The sequence below is a fragment of the Gallus gallus genome, chromosome 18 (genome assembly GCF_016699485.2).
Source record: "Gallus gallus isolate bGalGal1 chromosome 18, bGalGal1.mat.broiler.GRCg7b, whole genome shotgun sequence".
In the NCBI taxonomy this organism is placed as follows: Eukaryota; Metazoa; Chordata; class Aves; order Galliformes; family Phasianidae; genus Gallus; species Gallus gallus.
In genome coordinates this window covers 10,884,107-10,911,775 of record NC_052549.1, presented here as the reverse complement: position 1 = coordinate 10,911,775, position 27,669 = coordinate 10,884,107, and the positions used below count along the sequence as shown (strand labels likewise).

Below are 27,669 nucleotides of genomic sequence, written 5' to 3'. Positions count from 1 at the left end.
TCACATGCAGCGTGCAGCCTCAGCCCAACCCCACTGCTGCGCCGCCTCCTGCCGCCCCTGGGCAGGCACTGAGGGCATCTCTGCATCCATCTCGGCCCACCTTCCCCTGCCTTCGGGATCTCCTCTTCTCGTTCCTCCCTGCTCAGTTGGTGCCAAACCCGTCTGACCAAGAGGAGTCCCGGGAATGGAAGCACTGTGCCATATGCGTGGCCACAGTGAGCCCTCTGCCACTCCATTATTCCTCAGTGTTACATAAATCTGCTTTTATACCCAACCTGTGGACGTCACCGGAGCTCTGTCCATACCCATAACATCATTGTTTCCATGGGAACCAGCGTACTTCCAAGGGGGAAAAAGTAGGAGACTAAAAAAAGGACAAAGAAGGAACAAAATAAGACAAATATGTGACATATCCCAACGATGTGTTGGTGTGGGATGTTGTAAAGGTTTCACCGTGACTGTTTAGGGAGCATTGCATAACGGTTTTGTCTTGGGTAATGCAGCAAGCTGGATCAGGGATGGTGTATCCCAAGCATCCTGGTGTGGCTGTCAGGGAGCCCTGCTGTGGGGACAGCTGTGATTTGTGGTCTCGTGCTTACAAGTGGGCAGCAATGGGGCTTTGCAGTGAGGCCTTTCCCAAGAGAGCACTGGCGCTCTCTGCATGCTGCATTTCCCAGGGGCATTAAGGGCATTTTGAAGGGGCAGTGCATTTAGATATGTTTATATCTGGGGGTTGTGTGTATCCACTGTGCACTTCTTAAGGGCTGCTGGGAGAAGCCTTAGGAGTATCATGGTGCACAAGGATGGCTTTGGCACACTGTGGGAGCTGGAAGTGTTTGTGTTGATTTGCTGCTTAAGCCAACACTGTGCCCAATGGCACGCGCTGGTCATCAGGGCTTCCCAGTGGGATAGCACAGCTCCTGCCCACGCCGTCCCACCCGTGGGAGGGCCACCTGTCCCATGCTGTCACCAGAAGGTGTGAAAACAGCAATGGGAATGGAGAGGGAGTGAGGTTGAGTGTTTCTGCTTGGCTTTCCCATGCTCACCCATGGGGCGAGGAGGAGGAGAGGGCTGAATTCACGCTGTGAGGCTCCGGCCAGAGATTCGATTCTATTCATTGGTTTTCTAACAAAACAGCCCCCAAATCAGTGCCAGCCCCCGAGCTGTGCCACCCCCCCGGCAGCTCATGGAGGGGAGATGTAGGGCTGTGCTTAAAAGCTCCGGCTCCCGAAGTTTGGGGATTATGCAAGGCACTCAGCTCGCTGCGCTCTTTTATCTTCATTTTCTCCTCTGTAAGCAGTAAGATTTTAAACCCTTTTGGTTGCTGGAGAAAAGCTTGACGTACAAATCTAAAAGGCAAAGGAGGAACAATTCTGAAACAGTGAGGGAAATTAGAGCCGTGTCGGGTTTTGGTTTTTTTTTTATTTTGACAAAATATCTTTTTCATCAAACTCCATCCCCTTAACAGCAGCATCCTTCCTCTCCCCACCGCCTGCATGGCCCTCCTGCACTGCGCAGTGCTGCCTTCCCCATGTGGGGAGAAGCTCCCGGCCCCACTGCCAGCACGGGCTGCGCGGCCGGGGGGAAATGAAAGGGTAATTGAGGTGATTCTTCCCAGAGATTCTCATTTTCCCCTATTAAATCAGTCCTGCTTTCCTGCAGAGGGATGGGGAAGGTGCTGTGCTATGCTGGGTGTTGGTGGCGTTGGGGGGCACTTTGCAGCTTTTGGGAGTGGAATGGTGTTCAGAAAATGAACCAAAGTGCCACAAAATGTGTGGGGTTGTGTAGGAATTGTGGACACACTGAGGTTGGAAAAGTCTGTTAATATCCCCTCATCCAACCACCAATCCATCACCACTGTGCCCACCAAAGCAGACCCCTATGGCCGCCCCGTGGGATGTGATGCTCAGCCCTCCTCCTGCTGGCGGGGCGCTCAGAGCCAGAGCAGGGAATGGGTTCTTATTTGCACCCACAATGCAGATTAATTCTGCGAGCACTTTGAGCAAACGGCCCAAATTAATGTTTTAGGATCTTAGTGCTGCCGCTCGCCTCTCCCCCAAAGGCCAGGCCCTGGAAGTCCCATTATGCTCTTGTCAAAGGCTCTATTTCTGGAATTGATGATGTGAATGAAGCCTCAAACCCCGCTCTCATTAACGTCTGCAGCTTATCCCGGTGTCGCTCCTAAGCTGTTGGGATCGGTGACACTGCAGGGGAAGGCTGTCACATTTCAACCCAATTCTCACATTGCATTTGCACAAAATTTTCCAGGCTTCATCCATGCTTTCTGCACGTTTGTCTGACAGCTCCTGTGCCCCACAGGCCGTGCAGAGCACGGGGCGATGCCCAATGCTGTCCCTGAGCTGAGCAGGCGGCTGCTGCCCTCCAGCCACAGCCCTTTAATTCATTGCTGCAGAATTTAATCCCAACTTCTGCAACCGAATCACAGCAAACATAATGCAATATCTTCCTCTGTTGATTACATTAAGCTGGAGAGCTCTGGCTAATTGAATCTCGGGCTCTTGCCTCTTAATTACCACAGGTTGTGCTCGGCCGTGCGTGTGCAGGTGTAGCGCGGGGCTCGAGGGCGTTTGTTGGGGGCGAAGGTTCCATTCCAGTGAGAAATTGACTTCTGGGGATTTACCTTCTCATTGTGCTTTGGTTGTTCTAAATTGCAAGAGGGAAGTGATGGCAAAAGTGCTGGATGTGTCACTGTGGCAGAAATGGAGCACTGCTGCTCGTGGTGAAACGGTGTGGTTCTAGGTGTGATGGTGGTGGGGTGAGTGAACCCGGGGGGGGGGTCGGACATTCCGTGGCATGCAGAGGGCTGCAGTGACCGTGCATCGTGTGTATGGGTGTGGGTCGTTCGCTGAGCACCGCCTGGGGGGGTTGGGGAGCCCAGGGACACCGGGTGGTGGCCCAGAGCCATCGCCTGGTGCTGGCCGTGTGGGGCTCCCCAGCCCGCGTCCCCGCACGGCTTTGCCCCTTTGCTGCCAGTGCAGCATCCAGCACAGCACCTCCTGCTAATTGAAGTTCGCCTTTGTCAGCCCCAGGGTTCAAACAACGGCGATACAAAGCCGGAGCCATCAGCACTTTGTGCAGCTCTGGAAATCCCATTAGCAGAAGAAAGAGCTTAACGTTTCATTCAGCTGGAAAAAAAAAAAAAAAAGGCAGAAAAATGTAAAAAATAACCCCCAACGCTCCGATCTCCCAGCTGCACGTTAACATTTGCCCTGCGCTCCCTTCCCTGTCCCATCCTGGGGACATTAAATCAGGAGAAAGTGTTATATTGGGCCGAAATGCACTTGCCAGAGGCAGTGCCGTGCTGATAAGTGCCTCTGCATTAAAGCTGGGAGGAATAAATGCCATCAGCAAATAGAGCCCCGTCACGCTCCGCAGGCGGTGCGCCAGGGGATGCTTGTTCGGGGCCGGGGCGGGGCGGCACAGCGGTGGATGTGTGACACTGCGGGCTGTGGCCGCCCGAGGAGGGCTGAGCTCCCGGCGGGAGCGCGGAGTGCCGGAGCTCCATCTGCCCGTCTGGCTCTCCAGGCTCCCGTCCGACCCCGTGGGCTCCGCTGAGCCTCCTCACTTCCGTGCCGAGCATCTCGCGCAGCCCTTGTCAGACGCTCACTCATTCTGTCGCCAATTTGGGATCTCGCTGTTTGGTGGGTTTTTAATGACTCCTTTCCTCGAGGGCTGGGCAGAGCTGGGGGTGCTGGCAGATGCGTTCTGAGTCCCCTGAGCTGGGCATGCTGCCGCAGCACCCCGCTCGCCCGCAGCGGTGCCCCTGCAGGGCTATATTTGGCATAAACGTCCCGGCCCATCGCCGCAACCTGGCAGTCGGAATTTCTCTTCCAACAGCTTGTAAACATTTCTCCGGATTGAACGACCCAGATTGCCAGCACCGGGCGGTGACTCAGCCCCGTGTGATTGTGCAGGAGTTCACACGGGGCCGTCCCGTGGCATCACCCCTTGGGCAGTGCAGGCACACGCACCCACAGCTCCTGTGTGCCGAGGTGCCCCTGCTGCACCCAGCCCTGCCCGGAGCTGGGAATTCCCTGCTGGCACTCTGTGCCCGCTGCCAGGGCTCTGTGGCTCTGTGCCTTCGCTCCGTGGTTCTACATCCTGCTGCCCTCGGTGGTCTGGATGGATGTGCGCACTCAGCACGCGCTCTGCAGCAATGCAGGTCGTTGTGCCCGGGATAGCAGGGATGCGCACAGCCCGTCCTGGCTCCAGCTGTGCTCTGAGCACGGGGCTGGGCGCTGCCGGGCCCCTCGCTTGTTAGGTTAATGGCTTTGACGGCCTTAATTTGGGCTGGGAATGAGCGGTTCGGTCGCTGGCTTCGGGGGAACGCCCCTGGGATAAGCTGTGACATAGTTAATAGAAAATTGTAATGTTGTTAAAGTGCTTTTCTGTAAAATGTCAAGAGAAGAAATTAATGGTGTGGTGGTTTTTTTCTCTCCCCCTAAAAGTTTATATCGTTCTTTTAATTTAATTTTTTAATCCATCATATCAGCAGCGAGCACTCCTGCCATGCATCTCTGATTTTATAGCATTTCCACATTTGCAGTAACCACTGCTGTCACCGTGGGGAAAATAAGCCATCAGTTGGTATTCGGGATCCCAACAGCAAAGCAGGGGAACGTGGCTGCTGGCAGCACCCTGCTGGGAAGGCGAGGAGCCGGCATTGGTTCAGCACTGACTGCTCCTGTCTGCACATTGCAGCTTCTATGCGCCAGGTACCAACAGGAGGGCAGGGCAGGAGGGGTAAGGAAATACATTGGAGAAAGGAAGGCGTGCTTAACTTTGAGAGTCATTTTATGACAGGCGTGTGGCACTTGGTGCTTGTGCTGCCAACGGGGGGTGGTTCTTGGGGTGTCACAGGTGGCACACGGGGTGCATTGCCCTCTGCCGTTCCCTATCCATCACGCTGGGGATAAAACCGGGACTGCGGTGCGGAGTTCCGGGCTGAGGGATGCGGGTGCCCGGTGCTGCGCTTCCTTGACCGCTCCCCACGCAGCTGGTTTGAGCGTGTGAGCATGCTGGTGATCCTGCTCAACTGCGTGACGCTGGGCATGTTCCACCCCTGCGAGGACATCGCCTGCGACTCACCGCGCTGCCGCATCCTGCAGGTACTGAGCTGCGCCGTGCGAGCGCTGCGGCTGCGGTCGGGTTTGTGCCGACTGCCCCCATCCCCGCTCTGTTTCTTTTGCAGAGCTTTGATGACTTCATCTTTGCCTTCTTCGCCGTGGAGATGATAGTCAAGATGATCGCGCTGGGGATCTTTGGGAAGAAGTGCTACCTGGGGGACACGTGGAACCGCCTGGACTTCTTCATCGTCATCGCGGGGTGAGCCGGGCGAGCGTGTCCTCAGGAGCCAGTGGGGTGGGGGCTGCGGTGCGGCTGCTGTGTGGGGTGAGTGCGGGGCTCCCGCTGGGCGTCACGGCCACTGCTGGCATCCATCCCAGCATCCTACAGCCCTTTGGTTGGAAGAGCCGCTCGCTGCGGCGATCTCCGTCCCGCTCGTGTGCCGTGCTTGCGGTTTGGGTTCCATGCAGTCTGCCCAAGGGAGGTCAGCGTTTCGTTTGAAGCACAGAGCTGCCTTCCAGGGAGGTCATTTCAGTGAGATGTGCGTGATTGCCCTCTGTGTTGTTTTTGAGGGAGAGCGGCTGAGTTTGCCTGTTGGAGCGGTTTCCTTCCTGAGGCACCTGGTTTGAGTTAGGGCTCCTCCAGCAGCCGAGCACCTCCTGGTTGGGGCTGGGAATCCACATGAAAAGTGCCTGGCCCCCAGCCAGGGCGCTGAGCTGCTTTGGCTCTGGAACTGCTCACCAGCCCTCCCTCCTCCGAGAGCCCGGAGTTACCTTGGGGAAATCGGCATTTCCCCCTTTTGATAGAGCTGTGGATCGAATTGACTGCATGTTCCTGGAAAGGGTCCCCCCACACTGGGACATTTCCCATCAGAAGGTGTCAGCAGATGTCTGCCTGTGGCCCGGCAGCCCCTTGCTGGGGACACTGCAGCATGACCCAGTGCCACCAGTACAGAGGTGCCGGGTCTCCCAGTGCCTCTCTGGGAACTCATTGCTGCAGGGGCCATGAGATTTCAGTTTCCTCTTTATCTCTTTTTCTGGCCTCCTGCCCGGTCAGCTCTGCCTCTCGCTAAACGATCAGGCTTTGCTCTGTGTGCGTGGACTGTTCCCATGTGGGCTCTGTCAGAAGCGGTTCAGCTGACAGAGGATTGAATGGCTGAAGGCTGCGGGTCCCACTGCTCTGCCCCCACCTCCCCCATCCTCCTGCTCCAGCAGCACTGCTGTCCTGGGGGCCCTCGCTGTCCCCCCTGTGCCAAGTGCTGGGGACAGCTGTGTGAATGGGAGAAGACATCTTAAGGATAGGACCGAAGAGGTCAGGTCCCAGCCAAGTGAAGTCAGGGGGCAGCGGTGCTTGGACCATTCCTTGGGGGAGAACTGGGGAATATTCCAGAGCCGAGCTGTAGAGGAGAGCGTGCGCCGGAGTGATGCTCCAGTCCTTGGTGCTAGGAACCCCATAAAAGGAGCAGTGTCCTTACTATGGTCTCATATCAAGGCTTCAGACAATCCTTTGCCTATCAGAGCCTGCCCTAAATCTCCTCCAGCCCGGAACCTCCTGGAAATAGGATGAGGCAAAACAGCAGCCCCACTTCTGCATTGAGTTCCCGCTGTGGGCAGAGCTCCTGCAGAGACCCCTGATGACCGCAGCTGACTCAGGAGAGGTTTGCTTCCAAAAGGAAAGAAAAAATTAAAATGAAAGAGGTGGCATTTCATCTTCCTCCTTGAGACCCCCTGGCCTGTTGGGGCTGTGGTGCAGAAGCCCTTCCTTGTATGTTGGCCCAGGAGGTGCTGGGTGAGCAGTGCTGGCCATGCTGTGCCACTGAGTGCTATTCAGCTCTGTTAAACTGTCCAGAGCCATCTCGTGAGCTCGTGGAGAATAAATGACTTCTTTGTGACAATGTAATGCAATTAGGACTAATTGTAGAGAGTGTGATGTCTGCAACATATCTCTGTAATTACAGGGAAACTTGCAGCAGATGAGCAGAGCGCTGTGTTATCAAAACTCAGCAAAAAGCGGTTTCGGCTGTGGGTTATGGGGAAAAGGGGGAAAATGTGATGCACCACTCTGTTATGTACTGTTACTGTGAAGGAGAGAGTTTGGAGAGTGTGCGTTTGCAAGGAGCACCTGAAGGTCATCAGACTGTACTCGGTGTCTGCATTTCTGCATTCCTGCTTGTTGGGGCCGTGCTCCATCCATCCCCTTTTGGGGCTGTGCTCCATCCCCTCTTGGAGCCGTGCTCCATCCATGCCCTGTCAGAGCGGCGTGGCTCTGCCGTAGCTCTGCGATCCAGCAGTGTTTGGTGGAGTGTCTGTTTGTGCTGCACTTGCTGTAATGGGGACAGTGCTCTTAAAGCACTTTCTTCCCAAGTTAAACACTTGAAATGCTTTGCTTACAGCTGAGGAGAAGCAGGGCCTGGCAGCCTCTTCTGAGCAGACACTTCTTCTTTCTCCCTTTGCTGCCCCAACGTTTTTGGTTGGGTCTGCAGTGCTTCCTGCCCACTCTGCCTCGCATTGCCTGCAGTGCAGAGCACAGCGCAGACCCCCTGCCTGGATTGGGCTGTGCTGGGCACAGAGGAACTCTCTCGGGCTGTATGTAAAAGCTGTGTTATACTTAATGCACATCAGTAACAGAACTTACTCTTTTATATTTGTTTTTAATTAAAACATAAAAAGAGAGCGAGGAAAGCACAGGACGAGTGGGAAGTTTGAGTTGTTCCCGTGGAAGCAGCGCTGCAGTCTGGTTGGGTTGCGGTGGCTGCTGCTCTCAGTGAGTTCTCGAGGTGCTCAGAGTGGGATTTCAGTTTTGCTCTTCCCATGCTTTGTCCCTGAGAGCAGTTGTTCACAGACTCATGAACTGCCGAAAAGCGATGACAAGAGAAAGGCGTGATGGTGAAGCAAGGGCTGTTTCTCTGTAGGAGCTCCTATAGAAGCCTGCTAAGGAGACGTGATCAGGTTTTTGCTTTTCCATCCCCTCTGTTTGCACACCCATCACCCGCAGCGCAGCCTCGAGCTGTGCTCTGCCTGCGGCTCTGCAGCTCTGACCTCAGCCCCGGCAGGCAGGAGCAGCCCGAGCTGTGGCCGTGGCACAGAGCTCTGCTCCATGCCCTGCTGTCTGAAGGCAGCCCTCAGCCAGGCTCAGAAAGCAGTGCCTGTGCGGGCCGGCAGAAAATGTCACCGTGGCTTTTTGAAGGTGTGACACCACAAAAGCCATTTCCCTTTGTCTTTTCCGTGGGTTAATATTACCCACCGGTCACTGTGCTTTGTAGATAGCAGCAGCTCTCTGCCCGCTCTGGGGATGCTGTGCTGTGTAGCTCGGTGTGTGCAGTGGCTGTCACCCGCTCTTGTCACCTGGCTCCTGTCACCAGCTGTTCCACGTCCCAGCTGGGGGGCAGCTCGGAGCCCTCTGCATCTCCTCCACATGAGAGGAAGCCCAGAGCTGTCCCCAGGCAGGACAGCAATGAGTTGTCCCTTGTACACCTTGTCTGCCTATCTGTCTGTCTGTCCATCTGTCTGTCTCTGGAGCCTTCCTCTGGGAGGAGCACAAAGATTCCAGCGGTGCCTTAGAGAATCCCACTGCACTCCAGGTGTGTCTGGCTGTGCAGATGCTCTTTGTGTTCTTAGAAAGTCCTAAATGCTCTGCTTTCTCTCTGAGACACTCCGGCATCTGAGGCTCAGCGCTTGGTACGAAGCTGTTCTATTTAGCACCAAGCATTTTCCTGCACCTTGAGCTTCCCCAGGCACTTGTCTGCGTGGAGCTGTGACAGGCATTGCGCCTTCATGTTGGAGCAGAGATGACATTTGGGCTTTTTGCATGGTGGATTTTCCGTGCGGGGATGTGATGTGCTGGTAACTGCACCTGTCACCTTGCAGCACGGTGACATCCCCACGTCCCCTCCCTGGGTACAGGGACAGGGTTGATCCCTCCTGCGCATGGCTGTGCCCTGTGAGCAGGGGATCCTGTGCCAGGGCCGGGGGAGCTGTGCCTGTCTGTCTGTGTGCAGTGCAGGAGGAGATGTGTGCTGTGTCCATGCATGGGGTGGGCAAACACCAGCCACAAAGAGCAGCTTCAGCAGCAACCGGAAAGGCAGTGCTGGTGTAAGAGCTGACATGTAGGCTCATCCTGAACGCTCTGAGGCTGAAATGAGGCTCTGACCATCAAAGCTGGAGCCCCCAACCAGGTGGGGGCTCTGCAGGAGTCCTGGTGCTGCGGGGATGGGGCACAGCTGGGATGTAAGCATGGGGATGGTGTGCAGCAGCAGGCAGTCCTGGGCAGAGCTGTGCCGCGGTGTCCTGAGCTGTGCACTGCAAACAAGCAGTTGTTGTAAGCCCTGCAGTGTGCAGGGACTTCCTGTCCTGGACCCCATGCAAAAGCAAGCAGAGCAGGTGGGAGAGGAGAGCACTGCACCTGTGTGAGCTGGTATGGGGCGTCTCACTCACTGATTTTATTCTGATACACAGATAACTTTTAATTAACTCCTCTGGCAAACTCTCCTGTTGGGAGCAGAGCCCTCGCTGAGCTCTGGGCGCACAGTGCTGCGTTGGTGAGGTTTGTGCCACTCCCTCTGACCGCCCCGCTGTGCTTTGCAGGATGTTGGAGTACTCACTGGACCTGCAGAACGTCAGCTTCTCGGCCGTGCGCACCGTCCGCGTCCTGCGGCCGCTCCGGGCCATTAACAGAGTCCCCAGTAAGTTGGGCTTTGCTCCTCCGGGGATGCAAACTCCTTGTATCTACACCCGTAGGTGGAAGAACAGACACGGACGCTTCCAACCTTCTGTTGTAGCTGGATCAGCTCCCTGCAACTCCCCTCCGACTGGGGATGGTCTGCGATTCTAAATGCTCGCCCTCTAGAGATGATCTCTTTTCTGTCCTAAGAACGGGGCTGTTGGAGCTGGGGATGTCCCTGTTCATTGCAGGGAGTGGAACCACGTGGCTTCAGAGGTGCTTCCCATTCAGACCATCCTATGACTCTATAAACAGAGGTTTCCTGAACCCACCCAGTGCATAGATGAGAACAGATCGGTGTCGCTTCTGTCCCTCCATACTGGAGGTGCCAAGACTCCATTTGTTTCTCTGGTCCTGACTCGTATGCTTAACCCAGATGCTGCTGCTCTTTCAATCAGTGCAGCACCTCCAGACTCCTGAGAGCAATGTTTTCTCCCAGCTGCTGAGCTGATGGATGGCTGAATCATCTGCCGCTGTCTAACTGGGGATGTAATGCACTTAATGCATTTTCACATCCCGGGTAGTCTGTCTTGGCTTCTGTGCTGCTGCGAAGGGATAGAAATGTAAGGTGGGAGCAGGGAGAAGAGAGTTTTATATGATGATAAATGCAGTAACCACAGAAAGTCGTTCCAGTTAATTAGGAGCTGACGTGTGGTGGTTGCTCCCCGGTAGAGGAGGAGAAGGAAAAACGTGATAGAGGAGATGACAGCATCAGGAGGCGAGGAAAAAGACTGGAGTATCAAAGCAAAGGGTGCAACAGTGAGACTTTCCTTAAATGAGAATCAATATTAGCGAGTGAGAGAATGCAGAAGATGGGAAAGAAGGAGAGAGATGAGCTGAATATTACAGAGATGTCAGATGAAATCAATTTTTTTTGTGTGTAAATGTCAAGTCGGAGTCACCATCAATTTGTCTTTGTTACAGAACTGGCTGTTCCTGAACTTGTGAGAATAAACTGCCGGTGTTTTGAGGAAGAGGGAGGATTTAGGGTGGATGAGGGGAATTAGGAAGGGAATTTTAATATATCCCAAATGTGGAAAGAAATACAGATGAGCAAGGGCATGTCAGAGTGGGATCTGGGGAAAACTGGAGATTGGCAATTGGCAGAAAACTTGCAGAGGGAAAGAGAAGCTGGGGTGGGGGATGAAGGGTGGGAGAGAGAGGGGGAGGTAGGTTGGGTGCCCAGGAGTGGGGCTGGGATGGGTGGGGGGTCGCTGGGGCTGTGGGGCCGCAGGGACTGCAGTGGGGAGGACGAGGAGAATGGGGGCCATGGGAACAGCGAATGTCCCTCTTGGATGACCGCTCCCTTCACCGCAGGTATGCGCATCCTGGTGACGCTGCTGCTGGACACGCTGCCCATGCTGGGGAACGTCCTCCTGCTCTGCTTCTTCGTCTTCTTCATCTTCGGCATCGTGGGGGTCCAGCTGTGGGCAGGATTGCTCAGGAACCGCTGCTTCCTCCCTGAGAACTTCAGCATGTGAGTCCGTGGCATCCTCCGGCCACACTCCTCCATCAATAAGCCCGTCCTTCTGCATGCTCCCTGCTCCCAAATGCCACCAAGTCCCCAGCACGGCTCGCTGTGACAATTTGCCATTTGTGTCCTGCCGAGCTGCCCTTAGCCCTCAGCCGGTGCTGGGGAAGCTGTGTGATTGATAAGAGCCTCCGAAGAACCGCCAGGACAAAGAGCTCAGGCTTTGTAAATGCAGCATATCATTAACTGTGACCTTTTCTGCATTTGTCAAGGCGCTGAGATCTGAACCCTGCTCAGCAGCTGGTGGTGTTTGTTGGTGTGGCATTTGCTGTCTCACCGACACCCTCGGGGATGCTGATGGAGCTGGTCATACATTTAGCAAAGCTGCTCGGTGTGAGTGCATTGCTCCAAATGTACTCCTTGGGAGCTGACCCTATGGGCCCCAAATCTCTGCCTTGCACACAGCAGGGTCACGATGGGCTCTCCAGTCTGAAGCTGGCATGGGGCACCTCTTATCCTCTCCATGCATCTCCGAAATGAGCAGCAGCCCTCTTGCAGGCTGTGCCCTTGCAGGACAGCCAGGAGAGCCGTGCCCTGCAAAGCGAACAGCAGCAGAGCTGAGGGGCTGCTTCACCACTGAGTAACTCTAACCAAGCATTGGGTTTGGGTACTGGTTAATTGAGCCAGAATTCCAGGGGTTTAGACGAGCTTTGAACAGCATTAAAGGCAATTCTGCAGGAATTAACTGGGCTGAACCAGGCTTCAAAGTGTCTTTGCAAGCTTTAGTGGGAGTCCTGGTGGCATTAAGGAGATGGCTCCTTGCTCTCCAGACGGCGAGCTTTGGGCCAGCTGTGGGTTGTTTCATCTCCCCGAAGGGGTTTTGCCATGCTTGCTATGATGAGCCACCCTCAGAGGGAATTTACAGCTTACCTATGGGCTGAACAGGCACTGGGTTGGGAACCTGGGAGGTCCTTACATGTGGATGTTCTCATGCTGTGCTCAGCTTCTCCAGGAGGATGGGAGATACAGGAGCTTATGCTGACTGATTCCCATTTTACTGCAGCAAGGATGTTTCAGAGCAGACCTGCTGGGCTAAGCCCTGCTCTCAGTGCCCCCAGTCAGAGCACAGCACTTCCAGATGTAAGGAATCTCCATAACAGCAACAGCCCTTTCAAATGCAGAATAAAAGACGTTAGAATTTATAGCTGCTACAGCTGTCGCCATGCCAGGCTGCCCGCACCCATCATGCAAATTGCAGCCCTTCTGTCCACTTGCAGCCCCTACACGGTGGATCTGGAGCGGTACTACCAGACTGAGAATGAGGACGAGAACCCCTTCATCTGCTCCCAACCCCGCGAGAATGGGATGCGCTACTGCCGGAGCATCCCGACGCGCAGGGAGGAGGGCCTGGAGTGCACCCTGGACTACTACTCCTACAACGACACCACCAACACATCCTGCGTCAACTGGAACCAGTACTACACCAACTGCTCTGCTGGGGAGCACAACCCCTTCAAGGGCGCCATCAACTTTGATAACATCGGCTATGCCTGGATTGCGATATTTCAGGTGAGCTGGCATGGAAACCATTCTGTGGGGCAGGGGTTGTGCCTACCCGTGTGCTATGGGGCTGTGTGACCGCTCTCCTGAGGCTGTACGTGTATAGTAGTAGTGTAAGGGTGCTGGAAATGGCAGGGAGACAACGTGGTGCTTGCTCAGATGCCTCCATGGATAAAAGCTTGGTCCAAGCGCTGTGAGTGCAGGACTGTGCAGAGCCTGCTCTTCCTTCTGCACTGTGCTGAAGCTGTCTTTAAGTCCATCTGGGAAAGAAGGGCTGAGTGCAGCCCTCACTGTGGGCAGATGGCAACACGGGATTGGTGTGAATGGGAGCGGTTTTTGGTTCCTTGGTGTCTGGCACCGCTCTGGGACCAGCTGTGGGTGTAAGAACTGACCCAGCCAGCAGTGACATTGCCTGCTCCCTTGGGGTTCTGATACAGCTGTGATGGGTTTGTCCTCCCCTTCTGCCCCATCAGGTCATCACACTGGAGGGCTGGGTGGACATCATGTACTTCGTCATGGACGCACACTCCTTCTACAACTTCATCTACTTCATCCTACTGATCATTGTGAGTGTCCTCATGGGGACGCGCGGTTGTGGAGTGGCCCAGGGGGGACAGGCAGAGAGCACAGTGAATGTAAAGGCTGCTCTCACGTGGGAGAGGTAGAAAACATGAAGGAAAGATGCTCTTAAGCTTTGGTAGATACACTTGCTGTTGCTTCTAACACCTCTCTCTTTGTCCTCCATGCTCCCACCCCATAGTTGCCCCCTTGAATTTAAGTTTAAAGCAGGCAAATTTCCCCCATCATGTTTTCAGATCTGGAGGAGGGGAGGTTGGCCTGGAGCTCCCCTGTGTCCAAGAGCCCAACAGGCGCAGAAGGGACGTTTAGGGGAGGCAGCCCCAACATCAGAGCTCAGGCTGAGAAAGTAGGAAGGGACTCCTGCCCACAGCCCACCCACACCACAGCATCACCGCACCCATCCACAGCAGAGCCTGCAAAGAGCTCTGTGGGGTGGGCTCCGTGATGGGCTGCGAGCAGCAAAGTCTGCTGTGATGGGGAGTTCATTGTCTAGACTCCCTTCAGCATCAGGAGAGAAAAATAGGTGCTTTAGGAGGTGATTCATCTGCTCCTAAGGTAGACATTCAAAATAAATTAGATGCATTGCAGACTTGATGCACCTATTTCTCTCCTGACTCTAAAGGATCATTAGGTGCCTCACTCAGATGTGGCTGAGATAAGTGAGATGAGTCCCTCTCTTCCTGCCTAATTGGCCCAAATCCAGCAAAATAGGTGCACGTCCTTCACTGGGCCATTGGAGGGGTTTCTGATCCTCATCAAACCCTGATGAGAAGGCTGTTTTGTCCACAGTGCTTTTCGTGGTTCATCTGTTAGCTTCCCCCCAAAAGAAGGAACCCCTCGGTCTCTGCATTCCCATAAGGATGAAGAGGAAGGGAAGCACTGCTACTGCTGTGCAGTAATGTTGGTGGTGCATGAGAGCCCATGAGTGCATCAGAAATTCTTTGCGGTCCAGGCTGGCATCTGCAGACAGCAGGACGTGGTGGGAGCTGGCCTGGAACTGGGATCTCCGAGCTGTGGATGCAGGCTGCTGATGCCCTTGCGTAACAGTAACCTGCAAATCCCGTTAGCAGGGGAAAGGGATCTGCTCACAAGCTACCCACACGCTGCCAGAAAAAACGCTCCTATCAGGAAGGCTCAGCACATTCATCGTAATGCCACTAATTGCAATAATTACAACTGCCGTCTGCGGAGAGAGAAAAACACCCTCTTAAAAGAGCAAAAGCTTTTTGTCAAAATAATCTCCTCCTGCCTTTGATCTCTGACATCCTCTGCGGAGCCCTGGTGTGGGAGTCCTGGGGGTCGGGGCCCTTACTGGGGTGGGAGTGCCTGGTAACGTGGGGCTGGGCAGGGCTGTGGGGTGGGAGTGGCTGGGGCTGATGGCTGCCATCCCCATAGGTGGGCTCCTTCTTCATGATCAACCTCTGCCTGGTGGTGATAGCCACACAGTTCTCCGAGACGAAGCAGCGCGAGAGCCAGCTGATGAAGGAGCAGCGGGTGCGCTACCTGTCCAACGCCAGCACCCTGGCCAGCTTCTCGGAGCCGGGCAGCTGCTACGACGAGCTCCTCAAGTACCTGGTGTACATCGCCCGGAAGGGCAGCAAGCAGCTGGTGGAGCTCTACCGGGTGGCGGGCGTGAGGATGGGCTTCCTGGCCAGCCCTGCCAGCAAAGTGGAGCGGCACGCTGGCAAGCGTCGCTCCAGGAGGAGGTCCTCGGTGCATCACCTCATCCACCACCACCACCACCACCACCATCACTACCACCTGGGCAATGGGAACCTGCGGGCACCCCGCGCCAGCCCAGAGATCAGCGACGTGGACACCGGCTCTCTCCACAACGGGACCAACCGACTGATGCTTCCCCCATCGGCCCCAAACCCCCACATGGCTCCCACCGCCACGGCCAGCGGCACTGAATCCGTCCATAGCATCTATCATGCTGACTGCCACGTGGAGCCACTGCGCTGCCGAGTGGCCCTCCCGCAGCCGAGCCCAGAGGACATCCCCAGGAGCGTGGTGATGGGCAGCAAGGTGTACCCCACAGTGCACCCCAGCACCTCCCATGAGGTGCGGAAGGAGAAGAGCCTGGGGGAGGAGGCAATGGGGGCTGGCAGCAGCACGCTGAGCGGGCTGAACATCCCACCAGGGCCCTACAGCACCATGCACAAACTGCTGGAGACGCAGAGCACGGGTAAGTGCAGGGCTGGGGTCAGCACAGGGCTGTGGAGCAGAAATGGGAGCGTCATCCTCATACTTTTCTCTTTCCATTACACCTTTCCAGGGTTCCTTTCGGTCCATGTTACGGATAAAGGTGATGGATTTCGAGGTGAGGCCAATGGGAATCTTCCAACCAACCCAATGCATCTCAGCCCAAACCAGGAGGGAGGTTTCAACAAATCCAAGGGAAATGATTGTTTGTAATGAACCCGTTCTCTTTCTCTTCTCAATCTCCTCCCAGTATGCTGTTTATCCTGTGATCAGAGGGTCCACTCCCCAGATCCCTGTGTTCCCCACATCCTTTCACTCCCCAGCTCAGGAAGACTGAAACGGCATCAGGAACGAAGTGCAGCTTTCCCAAAGGCGGGGTTTGACACCTTTCCTGCAAGGTGCTTGTTCCCCTTCCACATCTTGAGCTTTCAGAGCATGAGCCAACTGAGCTCAAACGCATTTAGCCTCCAAGAAGTGTTTCCATGCCAGGCTTTCTCAGGCAGCCAATGCCATCCCCACCCCATCACTGTGGCCTTGAACACTGCAGGATTTGGCCTTTCCAGGCAGGATGTGTACAGGGAAAGCCACATAACCATCATCCCAAAGCCCATCCCCAGATCTGGGCTCTGAGCTGCAGCAGCGCTGCGTTTGCATTTGTTCTGCTGCATGGATTTCTGCAGCTGGTGCCAGGGAGAACATTCCACTGCTGCTGTCATCCCAGGAGCCACCTGGCAGCTGGGAGCAGGGGGAAGCTGGGCATTTTGGAGCATCTGTAACCAGTGGGAGCAGGAAGGGAGTTCTGCTGGTGGCAAAGCTTCTGCTAATTGCAGCTCCATGTGCCAGGGCTGTGGGAGATGATTGCTTTCTGCAGGCTCTCGTGGCCTGCTGTATTGAGCACAACATTTTGCTGTCACTGTGCATAGGGAATTGCTCCTGTCCTGGCTAATGGGTTTCCCTCCCCTAAATGTTGGCATTGCAGGTCCCTGCCCAAGCTCCTGCAAGATTGCCAGCCCCTGCACCAAGCTGGACGGTGGCTCCCGAAGCCCCGAGAGCTGCCCCTACTGCCTGAAGGCATTGGCCAACGAGGCCGAGCAGACAGACAACGAGACGGACTCAGACAGTGAGGGGGTGTACGAGTTCACGCAGGATGCCCACTACAGCGACCAGCGGGACCCACAGCGCGGCCGAGCCTGGGCCAGGAGCAGCAGCCGGGTGCTGGCCTTCTGGCGCGTGGTGTGCGAGACCTTCCAGAAAATTGTGGACAGCAAATATTTCGGCCGTGGAATCATGGTGGCCATCCTCATCAACACGCTCAGCATGGGCATCGAGTACCACGAGCAGGTGAGCTGGCTGCCCTCCCTCCATCCCGCATCCCGGAGATGCTCAGCTCCATGCTGGCACCACAGCCACGTGGCAGCTGGGGTCAGTGCAGCCGCGGACAGAAGGTCTATTGAATTTACCATCCCGGGGGGGGAAGTAACAAATGCCTTCAGCTCCCTGGTGAGCGCTCCAGCAGCAGTGTGATGAATCCAAAATAGACTCATCGCAGGCTGTTCCTCCACTCTATTAGCACAGTCTTTGCAGGCAAGAGGCGGCTGTGCTCCTGCCGAGCTTTTCCCTGTATATTGTCATTAAGAAAAGAGGTTGCTACTCTGGAGTGTCTCCATAGGGATGACAAGCTCTGCTCCCAGAAAGTGCCATCTGGTCCCTTTTGTGGCTGCATGTGTGGATGCTTTGCTCCCCTACCCTGAGCCCCACGGATGCTGCATGGGATGGCTGGGCTGGTTCCCGCAGGTGTGTGCTTTGTGCTGGGGAAGCCACGGCCCTGGGTGCTGAGATGCTGCACAACCTCGCTGCACACATACTGGCGCTCGGCCCCAGCAGCTGCTTGGAGTGCTGGGGCTCTCCCTGCCACAGCCATCTCTGTCCCAAGCCAGCCCCTTCTGAGAACCCCCTGTGTCTCGGGTCACTGTTGTTTATTCCCCATTCTGGCACATTTTGCTCTTGCTTGCATGTGGAGACGTTCCCTCCCTGCCCGCAGCGCCGGTGGTGGTGACTGCAGAGTGGCTCCAAATCCCGTGTCCTCCCATGGCATTAATGCCTCAGTGCCTGAACGCCAGGGAGACTCAGATGTGCTAAATGTGTCCCTTCAAACCAGCGCCTTCCCCGTGACGTCCTAATGCAGTCTGGCTGGCTAACCTTTGTTTTCAGCATGCATTAGTAGCTGTGCTCCTGTAGTCCCACAGGTAGGGAGCCGCTCATCACAGGGATGCTCACAGAGCTGCAGGGGAACCTTCCATGAGTCCATGTTTGTTTAGTAATAAAGCTCATCTCCTGGGAACCTGCGGGGAGACAGCTTACAGAAACCGATAACAGTTTGTATTTCTCCTCTGAGTGCATGGGAAGCGACAGCAGATCTGCTGTGCTGGGATTGTCCAGGGCTGGGAGGCCAACGCTGGTCACCCATTCAGCATTTCAGGAGGTGCTGCTGCAGGCTACTGCTGTGTGCATGGGAACTGTCCTGCTGGGATGGATGGATGGATGGATGGATGGATGGATGGATGGATGGATGGATGGATGGATGGATGGATGGAGGAAGGGTAGATGGATGGATGGGATGGGTGGATGGAATGGTTAGGCTCCTGGCTTGATGTCTCAAGGGCAACAGTGCAACTCCTTAATTCTTTGTCTTGGAGAAAATCCTGGCCTCTGCCCCACCAGCAGCGTGCCCTGGCAGGCAGGTAGATGGCAAAAGGCAGATTTCTTCTTCTTTCTGGTGGTTTTCTGGTACCGAGGTGAAGGAAGCGGATGTGCGTGGGGGACTCCAGATCCTGTGGGTGGTTGCTTTCTCTGACAGTATTTTGAACTACTACTGTTCCAGATTCCTTTCTCCCAGGCGCTCGGAGCGCATAGCTGAGCCTGTTTTTATTAGTTCATCTGCTTAGAGTGGCGGCAGAGAACAGAGAGGTGTTTTTCTGTTAACTTGAGAAGCTTATAGTCTGCAGTTTCATAATCTGACAGTTATGAGAGCAGGAATTGGAGTGGAGAAATGCTGGACCAGGCCTTTCTGCAGGGATGATAAACACTGAAACGGGAGATTTTTCTTTTATAGGAGCCTTCTTAAATGCGCAGGTGGTCAGCCTCTCCAAATTTATCTTCGTTGGGTGATTGTTTGCAGAGAGGTGATGGGGCTCAAAGAGTCCTCGACTCCATGAATTTCTATATTAATCTCTCTGCTTATTTAATGAATATTTACCTTTTTTGTTTTGTTTGTTTGTTTTTCTACGCAAGGCAGCCATGAGCACACCAAGCTATATTAGGATAAATACTTTCAGGCCATGTTTTATGATGCTCTGTCAAAAGCACTGTGTTACTTACCAGCACAGTGCTGGAGGGAAGAGGATACCCCAGCAGCTGTGTGCTGCAGGAGGGGTGGGATGGGCTGGGATGGGATGGGGTGGTTCTGTGGGATCCAGCAGTGTTGGGTGGGATCCAGCCGTTCTGGGACCGGCAGAGCATCCTGCTGCTGGTCAGCCGAGGTCCCACCACAGCCAGGGAGAAGTGAGCTCCCCTGGAGGCTTTGCATCCTGCCTTGGCATCCAGGAGGGCCCTGCTTTGTGCCTGGAAGGCTGGGACAGTCTTCACAGCCACTTGTCTAGCTGGCACCGCCCAAAGACGGTCAGCTGGGATGTTTAGGAAGACAGCAGCAGCCTGAAAGCACGCTGAATAATAGGAACCAGGGGGTGCTGAAAACACTGCTCCCTGCCTGCTCCTGCTGTTTGCTTGTGTTCCTCCATCAGCCATCCAGGCCAAGAAGAGCACCCTGGTCCTCATCCCAAGGGCTTCACCCCCCACTTCAGAAGCTCCCATCCCAAACCTCGCCTCTATAGACCACCATCTACAGTAACATCATCGCAACAGCCGTTTCCCCAGGGGCTGAGTTTCCTCCAAGCTCCTTCAGACACCGCTGGGCAGCACCCCAGCTGACTTTATTGCGTGGCATGGGGCCGCTTCCACGTGGCTCAGGTGTGTGTGTGAGCAGTGGGTGCAGCTGGCAGGGCGCAGTGGTGTGCTGTGGGCAGGCTGTGCAGCCCCCTGTGCCACCAGCTGTGCCTCTGCCACAGGAGGAAGGCAGAGGTCTGGGCAGGGGCAGCGCTCTGTGCATCGCTGCTGCTGGGCAGCGGTGTGAAATTTTCCATCAGGGAAACGACAAGCAGATTGCTGTGGATTATTGATGTGACTGCTAAAGAGCTTGTTTTTCTACGGAGCCGAAGCAAAATGCAGGTAGAAACTGTTAGCTTTGGGTAGGGAAATAGAAAGGTGATTTCAGGGTAGGCTCTGGGGGATTTTAAATACGCTGCTGAACCAATCGACTGATTTGCCTTAGGGAAGCTGAGCCTCCGCAGCCATGCCGGGGCTTTGCAAAAGCTCGTTCTGCCATAGTGCAGGAGCAAAATGCGCTGCTCGACCAGAGGGCTCCTGCGCTGCGCTCCCCCCGGCCCTGGCGCCCAGCCAGGCTGCGCTCCACAATGTGCTGCTTTCCTTTCTTTCAAGCCCTTCCTCGGAGTGAAATGCGGAGGCTTAACGCCAGGCGTGATGCTGAACTCCTCAGCAGGGGAAGGAATTCGGTGAGAGCTTCCTTAAGGAAGGGCTCGGGGTTTTGTTTTTGTTTTTAAAATCTGGTTCGCATTGAGCCGCCTGGCTGCTCCGATTTTCCTCGTCTGAACTCGCTCGGTATGAACCCTTCCCCACATCTCCGTTTGTTTGAATAGCACTCGAATTTCAGCCGCTGTCTCTGCGGCGTTTCACCATTGCAATGGGAAGGAGCCGTGGTCCCAACCCGAGGGTCCTCACTGGCCGCTCCAAAGCCACAGAGGCCGCAGCGTGGGGGTGGAACCAAACCTGTGGGCTGTGGGAAGGAAATCATTCAGACCTCTACAGATGCTTTTTTTTTTTTTTTTTTTTCCTCCCAATTTTTGAAAGCAAATTGGAGGGGTGACGAAGGGGGAATGGCTTTTTGGGACAGCATCCAGGGAGAGCGGCTCATGGCAGCGGGAGGCCGCTCTCAGAGGGAGGAGGAAGGGGCCCTGCTGAGGCTTTGAGCTCACAGCAGCATCTAAGGCTGAAATCCTGCTGTGTCCTGCTGCAGGTGCCGGGTGTGTGACGGCACAGCCGATGCGGTGTTGTCAGTGGTACCACTGCCATCTGATAGCTGCTGTGGCACGGAAATATCAACCATCTGTGCCACAGGGAAGCTCTCTGGTGGAATGGATTACAGTGCCTATTGATGTGCACGGGAGAGGCTGCAGAACGTGGCAGCCTCCAACTCAGCGGTGCGGGGTGTTTCGTTCCCAGGTGCTCAGGGTGATGGAGAGAGGGGTGGGAGGGTCACCGCGTGCAGCTGATTTAGGTAACCTGCTGGCTTGGAGCAGCCATTAAGCTGCAGGTTCAAGCTTCTGTGATAGCCACCTAAACTGCATTTATGTACTTCTGCCTGAAGTGAGTGCGAAGGGAAGAAGGGAGCTGGTGGTTATTACCTGCCCAGGGACCTCAGGATTTGCATAGTGGTGGGTGTCAAAGGGACTCAGAGACCAGTCCTGTTCCCAGGCAGCATCCATCCCAGTGGGCAGTATCAGCTCTGCACCACATCAATGCCAGGCAGTGCTGGGCTCCCTTAACTCTGTGTCAGCAGCCTATCCTGACCTTTTCACTATGAAGCTTGCAATTTGATGATTCCCCCTATAAATCTGATTTGTTAGATTTTGATGCAGGAAGACACTTGTGTGTAGGCATGTGTCCCTCTGTACCAAGGAGATTCCCTTCCCTGGGCAGTGCCTGCTCATCCCAGGAGCCCGTGAAGTCCTGCATTCATGCATGTCTTTGCTTCCTAGAGACAGCTCGGCTTCCACTTTGGTGCATGTCCCATGTCTCTATTTAACTCCGTGACACATCTCCCAGCCCCGTGCCAGCTCATCCCAGCCAAGCTCCAGGCTCTGGCAGCGGCTGAGTCTTCCCCTCCCTCAGAAGCTGCTGGCTCAGAGCAGGCGACATCCCAATTTCCCAGCGCTGCAGCTGTGCGGGGCACTCAGCCTGCAGGAAAACAAGGTGCCCTATAGATTTGCACGTGTTGTATTCAATTAGCTCTTGCTTCAGCAGAAATTACTCTTATTAACGGTTTGTTGTTGGAGACCAGGGGAGTCAAATCGATGCTAATGGAAGGCATAGGAGCTGTTAATCACTGGGATGGCTGCCTTCAGAACCAGCTGGCTGTTTGTCGCTGGGGGTAATTCCTTCTTTGGACCTCGGGGGTTCTCCCGCTCCTCAGCACCGTGAGGGGTTTATGAGGTCCTGTAGGAACCCGTGTCTGTTAATGGATTTGCTCCCAATCTCCTGCAGAGCTGAGTCCTCAGGTGTGCCCGCAGCAGCGCGCTGCCCATACAGCAGGCTTAATCCCGGTTCTGGAGATGGAATCTTTTGAGAATTAAAAGAGATTTCACGCAGTGGGAAAACATTTGAGCTCTTATCAGACAATTCAGTTCTCTGCATGCGTTATGGATGAACCGACGCGGGTTTGCGACATCCCCTGAAGTCTCCTTCAGCTCTGCAATGGGAGCTGTGAGCATCAGTCCTGCCCAGTGCGTTTGGCTCCGGGGTTGGAGCTCCTGCCGCTGCCTGGTCTCACCCCGCACAGCTGTTGTTTCAGCTGCCCCGCACTACTGCTGCTCTGCCGGCGCCCACAGCAGACTCTGCTCGGCCAAATGGCACAAGGTGCATTTCTGGAGATGGCTCCGTCCCCGTGCAGGTGACACATCGCTGCTCTGCAGATAGAAGGGCGTTCCTCTCCGCTCAGCTTTGATGGCTGCGGTTGTGACCCCGGGGGGAGAACCGGCTTTCATGCCCTGGTTGCGGCTTCCCCTGTGCTCTCCCAGGCATCACCTCTCGTCTTCCCAGGTTCCCCGATGGAGGTCGGTCCGTGTCCCTGCTCGGCCCCACTTTTCAGCTCTGCGTTATGAACGTGCTTTTGCTGATGGTAGAAAACCACCCGCGTTCCCCCGCGGCCGCCTGCCGGCATCAGGGATGGCGTTCGGGCGCCAGAAGGCGGTCTCAGCAGATCCGTGCAGGTGCTGCAAAGCCTTCTCCTTCCCTGCTTCTTTTTCCCCTCCCTCCCCTCGGTACTTCTCAAGTACTAATGGGGAGATAAGTTGAAAACTTGGTGGAGCTTAACTAGAAATAGAGGGCTTTAAATCTCAAGTGCTTACAAGGTGTGACCAAGTGGAAATGCAGCTTTTGTTCAGCTTAAGCTCCTCCGAAACCCGGGCGCAGGGATGAGCTGCTCCGTGTTTCTCCTGCATTTTCTGGGATAATATTCATCCTGAAATCTCAGGCTGGGGGAGATGAGGAGCTCAGGCAGAGCAGCTGCTGTGGCTCCAAGGAGTGGCTGTGGGGCGACGGGGCTGCAGGGCTATGGGGCAGGGTGGCACACTGTGGTGCCCTCGGGCTCTCGGTGCAGTTGTGGGGTGGGTGCAGGGGCACAGCTTTGGGAAATGCATGTTGGGGTGCGGTGAGTGGAGGAGCTGAGCACAGCCCTCCATCCTGCTGCTTCCAGAGCCCTCTTCCAAGAGGGAAATTCTTCTTTTTAGCCATTTTGGCAAAGTATCTGTAGGGAAAGCCTCGCAGCACAGCTTGGACCCGGGCAACGGGTAAATCCTTGTCCATCTGCTTCTTGCTGAAGCCAGCTGCCAGCTCTGAGTGACGGGCAGTCATTGTGGGACACGGCATTTTGCTGACTGATGGCTGCTTCCCTTCATCCAAATTCCTTATGTTTTGCCCCAGGTCTTGCTCAGGCCTTGAGGAGGATGCAGTGCATACATCTGTACCCACAGGGAGTGCAGAGAGGCTTTGGTGGGAGGGCATCAGGCTGAGGAGAGAGGAGATTCACCTGTTTATGTGACCTGTTTGATTTTTTTCTTATGTAAATATATATATATATATATAAAATCTGCAAGTGATGACTCAGTAAAATGTTGGTGTTTCCTGGGAAATAGCTGAGGTCGTTATTTTCTTTCTGTGGCATTTTTCTCTAGTTGCCATGGAAATGCTTTCAGGAGGGCTCTGTTCTGCAGTCGGGGAATGGCTCAGGAGTTTGTGCTGTCCTTGATGCTCTCTGCTGGGCTCAGCGGGGCCCTCCCCGCCCCCAGGCACCCCTTCACACTGGGAAATGGAAGGTTTTCCTGTTCTGTTTTGTCGTTAGGGAGATAGATAGAGGGGAAGGCCACTCTGGTGCTTCTGGGCAGGTGCAGACACCCCTTGGCAGGGCACAACCACTCCAGGTGTGCCCATGTGGACCCTGTGTGTGTAGGTCCAGTGGTGATGGGCATTGTGTGCCATAGAACCATAGAACAGCCTAAGTTGGAAAGGACCCATTAAGGACCATTGATTCCAACTTCTGGGTCGTGGCACGGTCATTTTGCTGTCATGGCTGGAGGAAGGCAGGAACTAAAGTCTCGTAAGCTCTCTGCAAGGCGTGCCAGGGTGTTTGGTAGCACTCCATCACCGCACTGTGGGGAACAGGGGAGCACAGCCCATGTGAGCTCTGGGGCAGGTTCGGGATGCTCCCCCAAGCCTGCATGGGGGAAGGGAGGTGAATGGGATGGATGCTTTCCTTCTGCTGTGGCCGAATTTGGGGTGCTCTGTGTGCCCGTGCCCCCAGCCCACCTCGCCCCTCCCGTACCCCACTCCCTGCCGTGTTGCTTTGCCACACAGTGTTTGTTTGCTGCTTCTCCTGTTTTATGTGCTGCCAGCTCTCATCAACGTGCCGTGCGGTACAGCAACACATTGACACTGTGCAAACACAGAGCTAACAGGGGGTGATGTATCCAGGGCACCACGTCTGTGTGTCCGGTGGGGAGAGTGTCCTGGAGACACAATTCGGGCTTTATGGAGGATGCGCTGATGTCTGCATCTCGCTGCTTCTGGGTGCTGCTCCTTTAATCATAGGATGTTTTCATTGTAATTAATCACTGCTGCTACTGATGAGGAAATTAGCAGACTTCACTTTATATATATATATATGCATATATATATATATAAATACATTATCTGAGATATTTGAAGCATCTGTTTGAACATTTTGTGAACGAAAGTTTCCGTGTTCTTCTTCAGGCTGACTTATTTATATTTTCCTATTTCAATCTGCAGTACAGAGCAAATGGATGAGGGAATAGGGGCTGACATGGAAGGCTTTCAGAACATTGGAGTTGGCCACATCTGAAACTCTTCCATCTACTTTGAGATGACAGTTTTAATTCCCACTGGATGGAAAAGCCACTTCCCCTCAGGATTTTATTGCTGCCAAAGGGAGGATGCTTCAGACATGCCTGTGATTTCCCGAAGGCAGCAGCACCTTCTGAGCAGTCTCATTATCTCCATGTGTCTGTGGCTCCTTGGGAATCCCATAGCTGGGGTTTGGAGGTGCCCGCAGGCTCTGAGTCCCTGCAGGGTGAGCATCCCCTCAGGCGGGCACACAGCTCAGCCCACCTCCATCCCCACAGATAATTCCCAGGTGTGTGAAAGCACCGCTCATGGCACAGCGGCGATGCATCCCTTGGAAGGCATGTGGAGGCAAATGGAACCCCATGAGCTGTGCCATGGGAATCACCCACATGGGAGCACCCCAAGGAAACCCTCTGAGTAACTCACAGTGCCCATTCGCTGCCTTGGGACGCACTGCTTCCCAGTGCAGAATAATTCTTTGGGATGCTCCTTCCCTGTGGCAGCACTGTGCTGTGCTGGGATGCACCTCTTCTTCCCTGCCTATTTCAGTCCTTTTGAGCCATTAATCTCAGGTTTTTGTTATCAATTCTCCATTTAGTTTCAGGAGATCCCGCTCCACTTTCATAATGTGCGCTCAGCATCTCAGGTGTTTGGATCGTTTTCTGCAAAGGAAATAGGAAAGATCGCGTGGAGCAGCAGCAGAGAGCAGGTGGTTTTTGGGTACAACCCAACAGGGAGGGAGGGCTGCTGGTGGGCACACGGCAGGCAGCAGCAGGGCTCCATGGGGCCGTGCCAGGAGCACACTGCTTTCCCTACAGTGCTGCTGCTGCAATGGTGAGAGCTCTGCTGCTGCAGCACGGGGGCACTTCTACATGAGCTGGCATTTTTGGGGACTGATGTAGACTTTCAGCTATTTGAAGTTGTCCTGGAGTGCAGCATGGTGTATGGGTTCCCAGCCTGTTTGTTACTTCATGTCTGAGTATTCCCGAAGGGATGGAATGTTAAATCAGCACTGTGTTTAATATTGAGAGCTGAGACATTGGCACTTGAGCTCCAGATCATGTCAGGTGTGTGCTTGGCAGACGCTAGCCAAGGGGATGCTCGTCCACCAGGTTGTCTGAGATGCAGGAAACGTTCAAATCCCCCTTTCCTCCTTTTCAATTACTTTTCTTTGTTGATGCTGCCATTTCCTGCTCTGCCACCTGGGGACTGCTGCTTTGTCATCACAGAGTCCCACTGAGACCTCCGCAGGTCCTCCGGGACTGCTGCACTGCTGAGATAACGTCAGAGCAGTTTGGGTCCCCAGCTGCCACCGCTCTGAGGTGGAGGAACTTGAGCTAAACGGGCTTGGCCAGCTGTGCCTGGAGACTTCAACACACAGAAACAGCAGGGGCTGGAAGTCCATGGGGATTTGGCTGTTTATAGACAGCATATAACTATAAAATCTTTGGTTTCTCCTGTCTCTGAAGCAGAGCTGATGATGCTCTGAGCAGGACGGTGACACCAAGCCTTTGGGCTCCCACACCGCCCGCTGGGGCTGGGACCTGCAGCCCGTGTGGCCCCGTGGCCGGGCTGTGCTTGTGGCTGTGCTTTGGGGTCAAACGGGGAAAAGGGCTTTGGGTTGCAGACCTCCTCCTGGTGGTGCTGGTGAAGTCTGATCCCCGACTACAGCACCGCTTTTGTCTCCTGCCATATGTTTTCCAATTATGCCCGCCCACCCGCCACGGAAAGCGCAGCGCTCGGTGTCTGCAGGCATTGTTGGGAACCCTCTGTGAAGTACGTCAGAAAAGCACAAAAGGCATTAATTTAGGGCCAAGATTGCTGGAAGTCAGTTTGCTGGGTTTTTTCTTACTTCTATTTTTAGGTTGCCTGACTGAAACACCGGGATGGGCCCTTTCTGCAGTAGCGGTGCTCAGGTCTCCTGACAGGGAGTTGTTTTGGAGGTATTTCAGTCACAGCACCCAAAGCCTCTGCTGTGGAAAGGTTTAGCTTAAATCTCTTGGTCCGTCACACTTTGACACAGACCTACTGGCAACGCTGCGATTTACGCAAAGCCCACATCTGGATTCACTTCCTCAGTTTCCAATGGATGTGTAAACCTGAAATATCTAATGGTGTTTTCCTTCTCTCTCCTGGGCTTCAAGTGAGCTATTGCCACGTGGTCCCGCTACCATCAGCCTCAGCGTTCCTACTCTTGTGCTATTTGGGCTGGCTGTATTTCCAGGTGGAAGTGTGCCCGTCCCTAACAAATGGACAGCAAACCATCCCTCCCTTTCTTTCCCAGCCGGAGGAGCTCACCAACGCCTTGGAGATCAGCAACATCGTCTTCACGAGCCTCTTTGCCCTGGAGATGCTGCTGAAAGTCCTCGTTTACGGCCCCTTCGGCTACATTAAGAACCCATACAACATCTTTGATGGGATCATCGTGGTGATTAGGTACAAACCTAGAGCTTTCTTTATCTGCGTTTCCTTTCATTGGCTAGCTCATTAAAATGGAATGTAATGGTGAGTGGGCATAACTGCCTTCCTATGACGCTTCTCTCTGCTGTAAGTTAACACAATTAGACACAATTGCTAATAGATGTTTTGGGGTTATTTTCTGGTCATTTCAGAGAGAGGCCCATGCAGAAAGCTGTCCATCTTGGGAGAGTCTGGGACCCAAATGGCACAACCAGTGCCCAGTTAAATAACTGCTTTCGGGCACATACAGGACTGTGGTTGCAGCTGAGGGCTTCTGGCCCTGCTGGGGTTCAGCTCCAGGAGGCACTGAGAGCTCC

At 54.6% G+C, this 27,669-nt stretch overlaps 1 protein-coding gene and 1 non-coding gene across 4 annotated transcripts in view; both read left to right on the top strand.

The window, feature by feature from the left end:
- The window catches only part of CACNA1G (calcium voltage-gated channel subunit alpha1 G), a 108,362-nt gene that overhangs the window by 19,184 nt on the left and 61,509 nt on the right, over positions 1–27,669 (top strand). For all 3 annotated transcript variants that reach the window (XM_040649894.2, XM_040649886.2, XM_040649884.2), the window contains exons 2-11: positions 5,018–5,129; positions 5,213–5,346; positions 9,669–9,766; positions 11,122–11,281; positions 12,553–12,844; positions 13,309–13,401; positions 14,810–15,602; positions 15,693–15,737; positions 16,599–16,960; positions 27,177–27,328. In XM_040649894.2, coding sequence (XP_040505828.1) covers positions 5,018–5,129; positions 5,213–5,346; positions 9,669–9,766; positions 11,122–11,281; positions 12,553–12,844; positions 13,309–13,401; positions 14,810–15,602; positions 15,693–15,737; positions 16,599–16,960; positions 27,177–27,328 — 2,241 coding nt within the window. The remainder of the gene's footprint in view (positions 1–5,017; positions 5,130–5,212; positions 5,347–9,668; positions 9,767–11,121; positions 11,282–12,552; positions 12,845–13,308; positions 13,402–14,809; positions 15,603–15,692; positions 15,738–16,598; positions 16,961–27,176; positions 27,329–27,669) is intronic.
- MIR1637 (microRNA 1637) lies at positions 20,821–20,885 on the top strand. Its single transcript, NR_035126.2, has one exon. It is a non-coding gene; the product is annotated as a microRNA 1637 (primary transcript).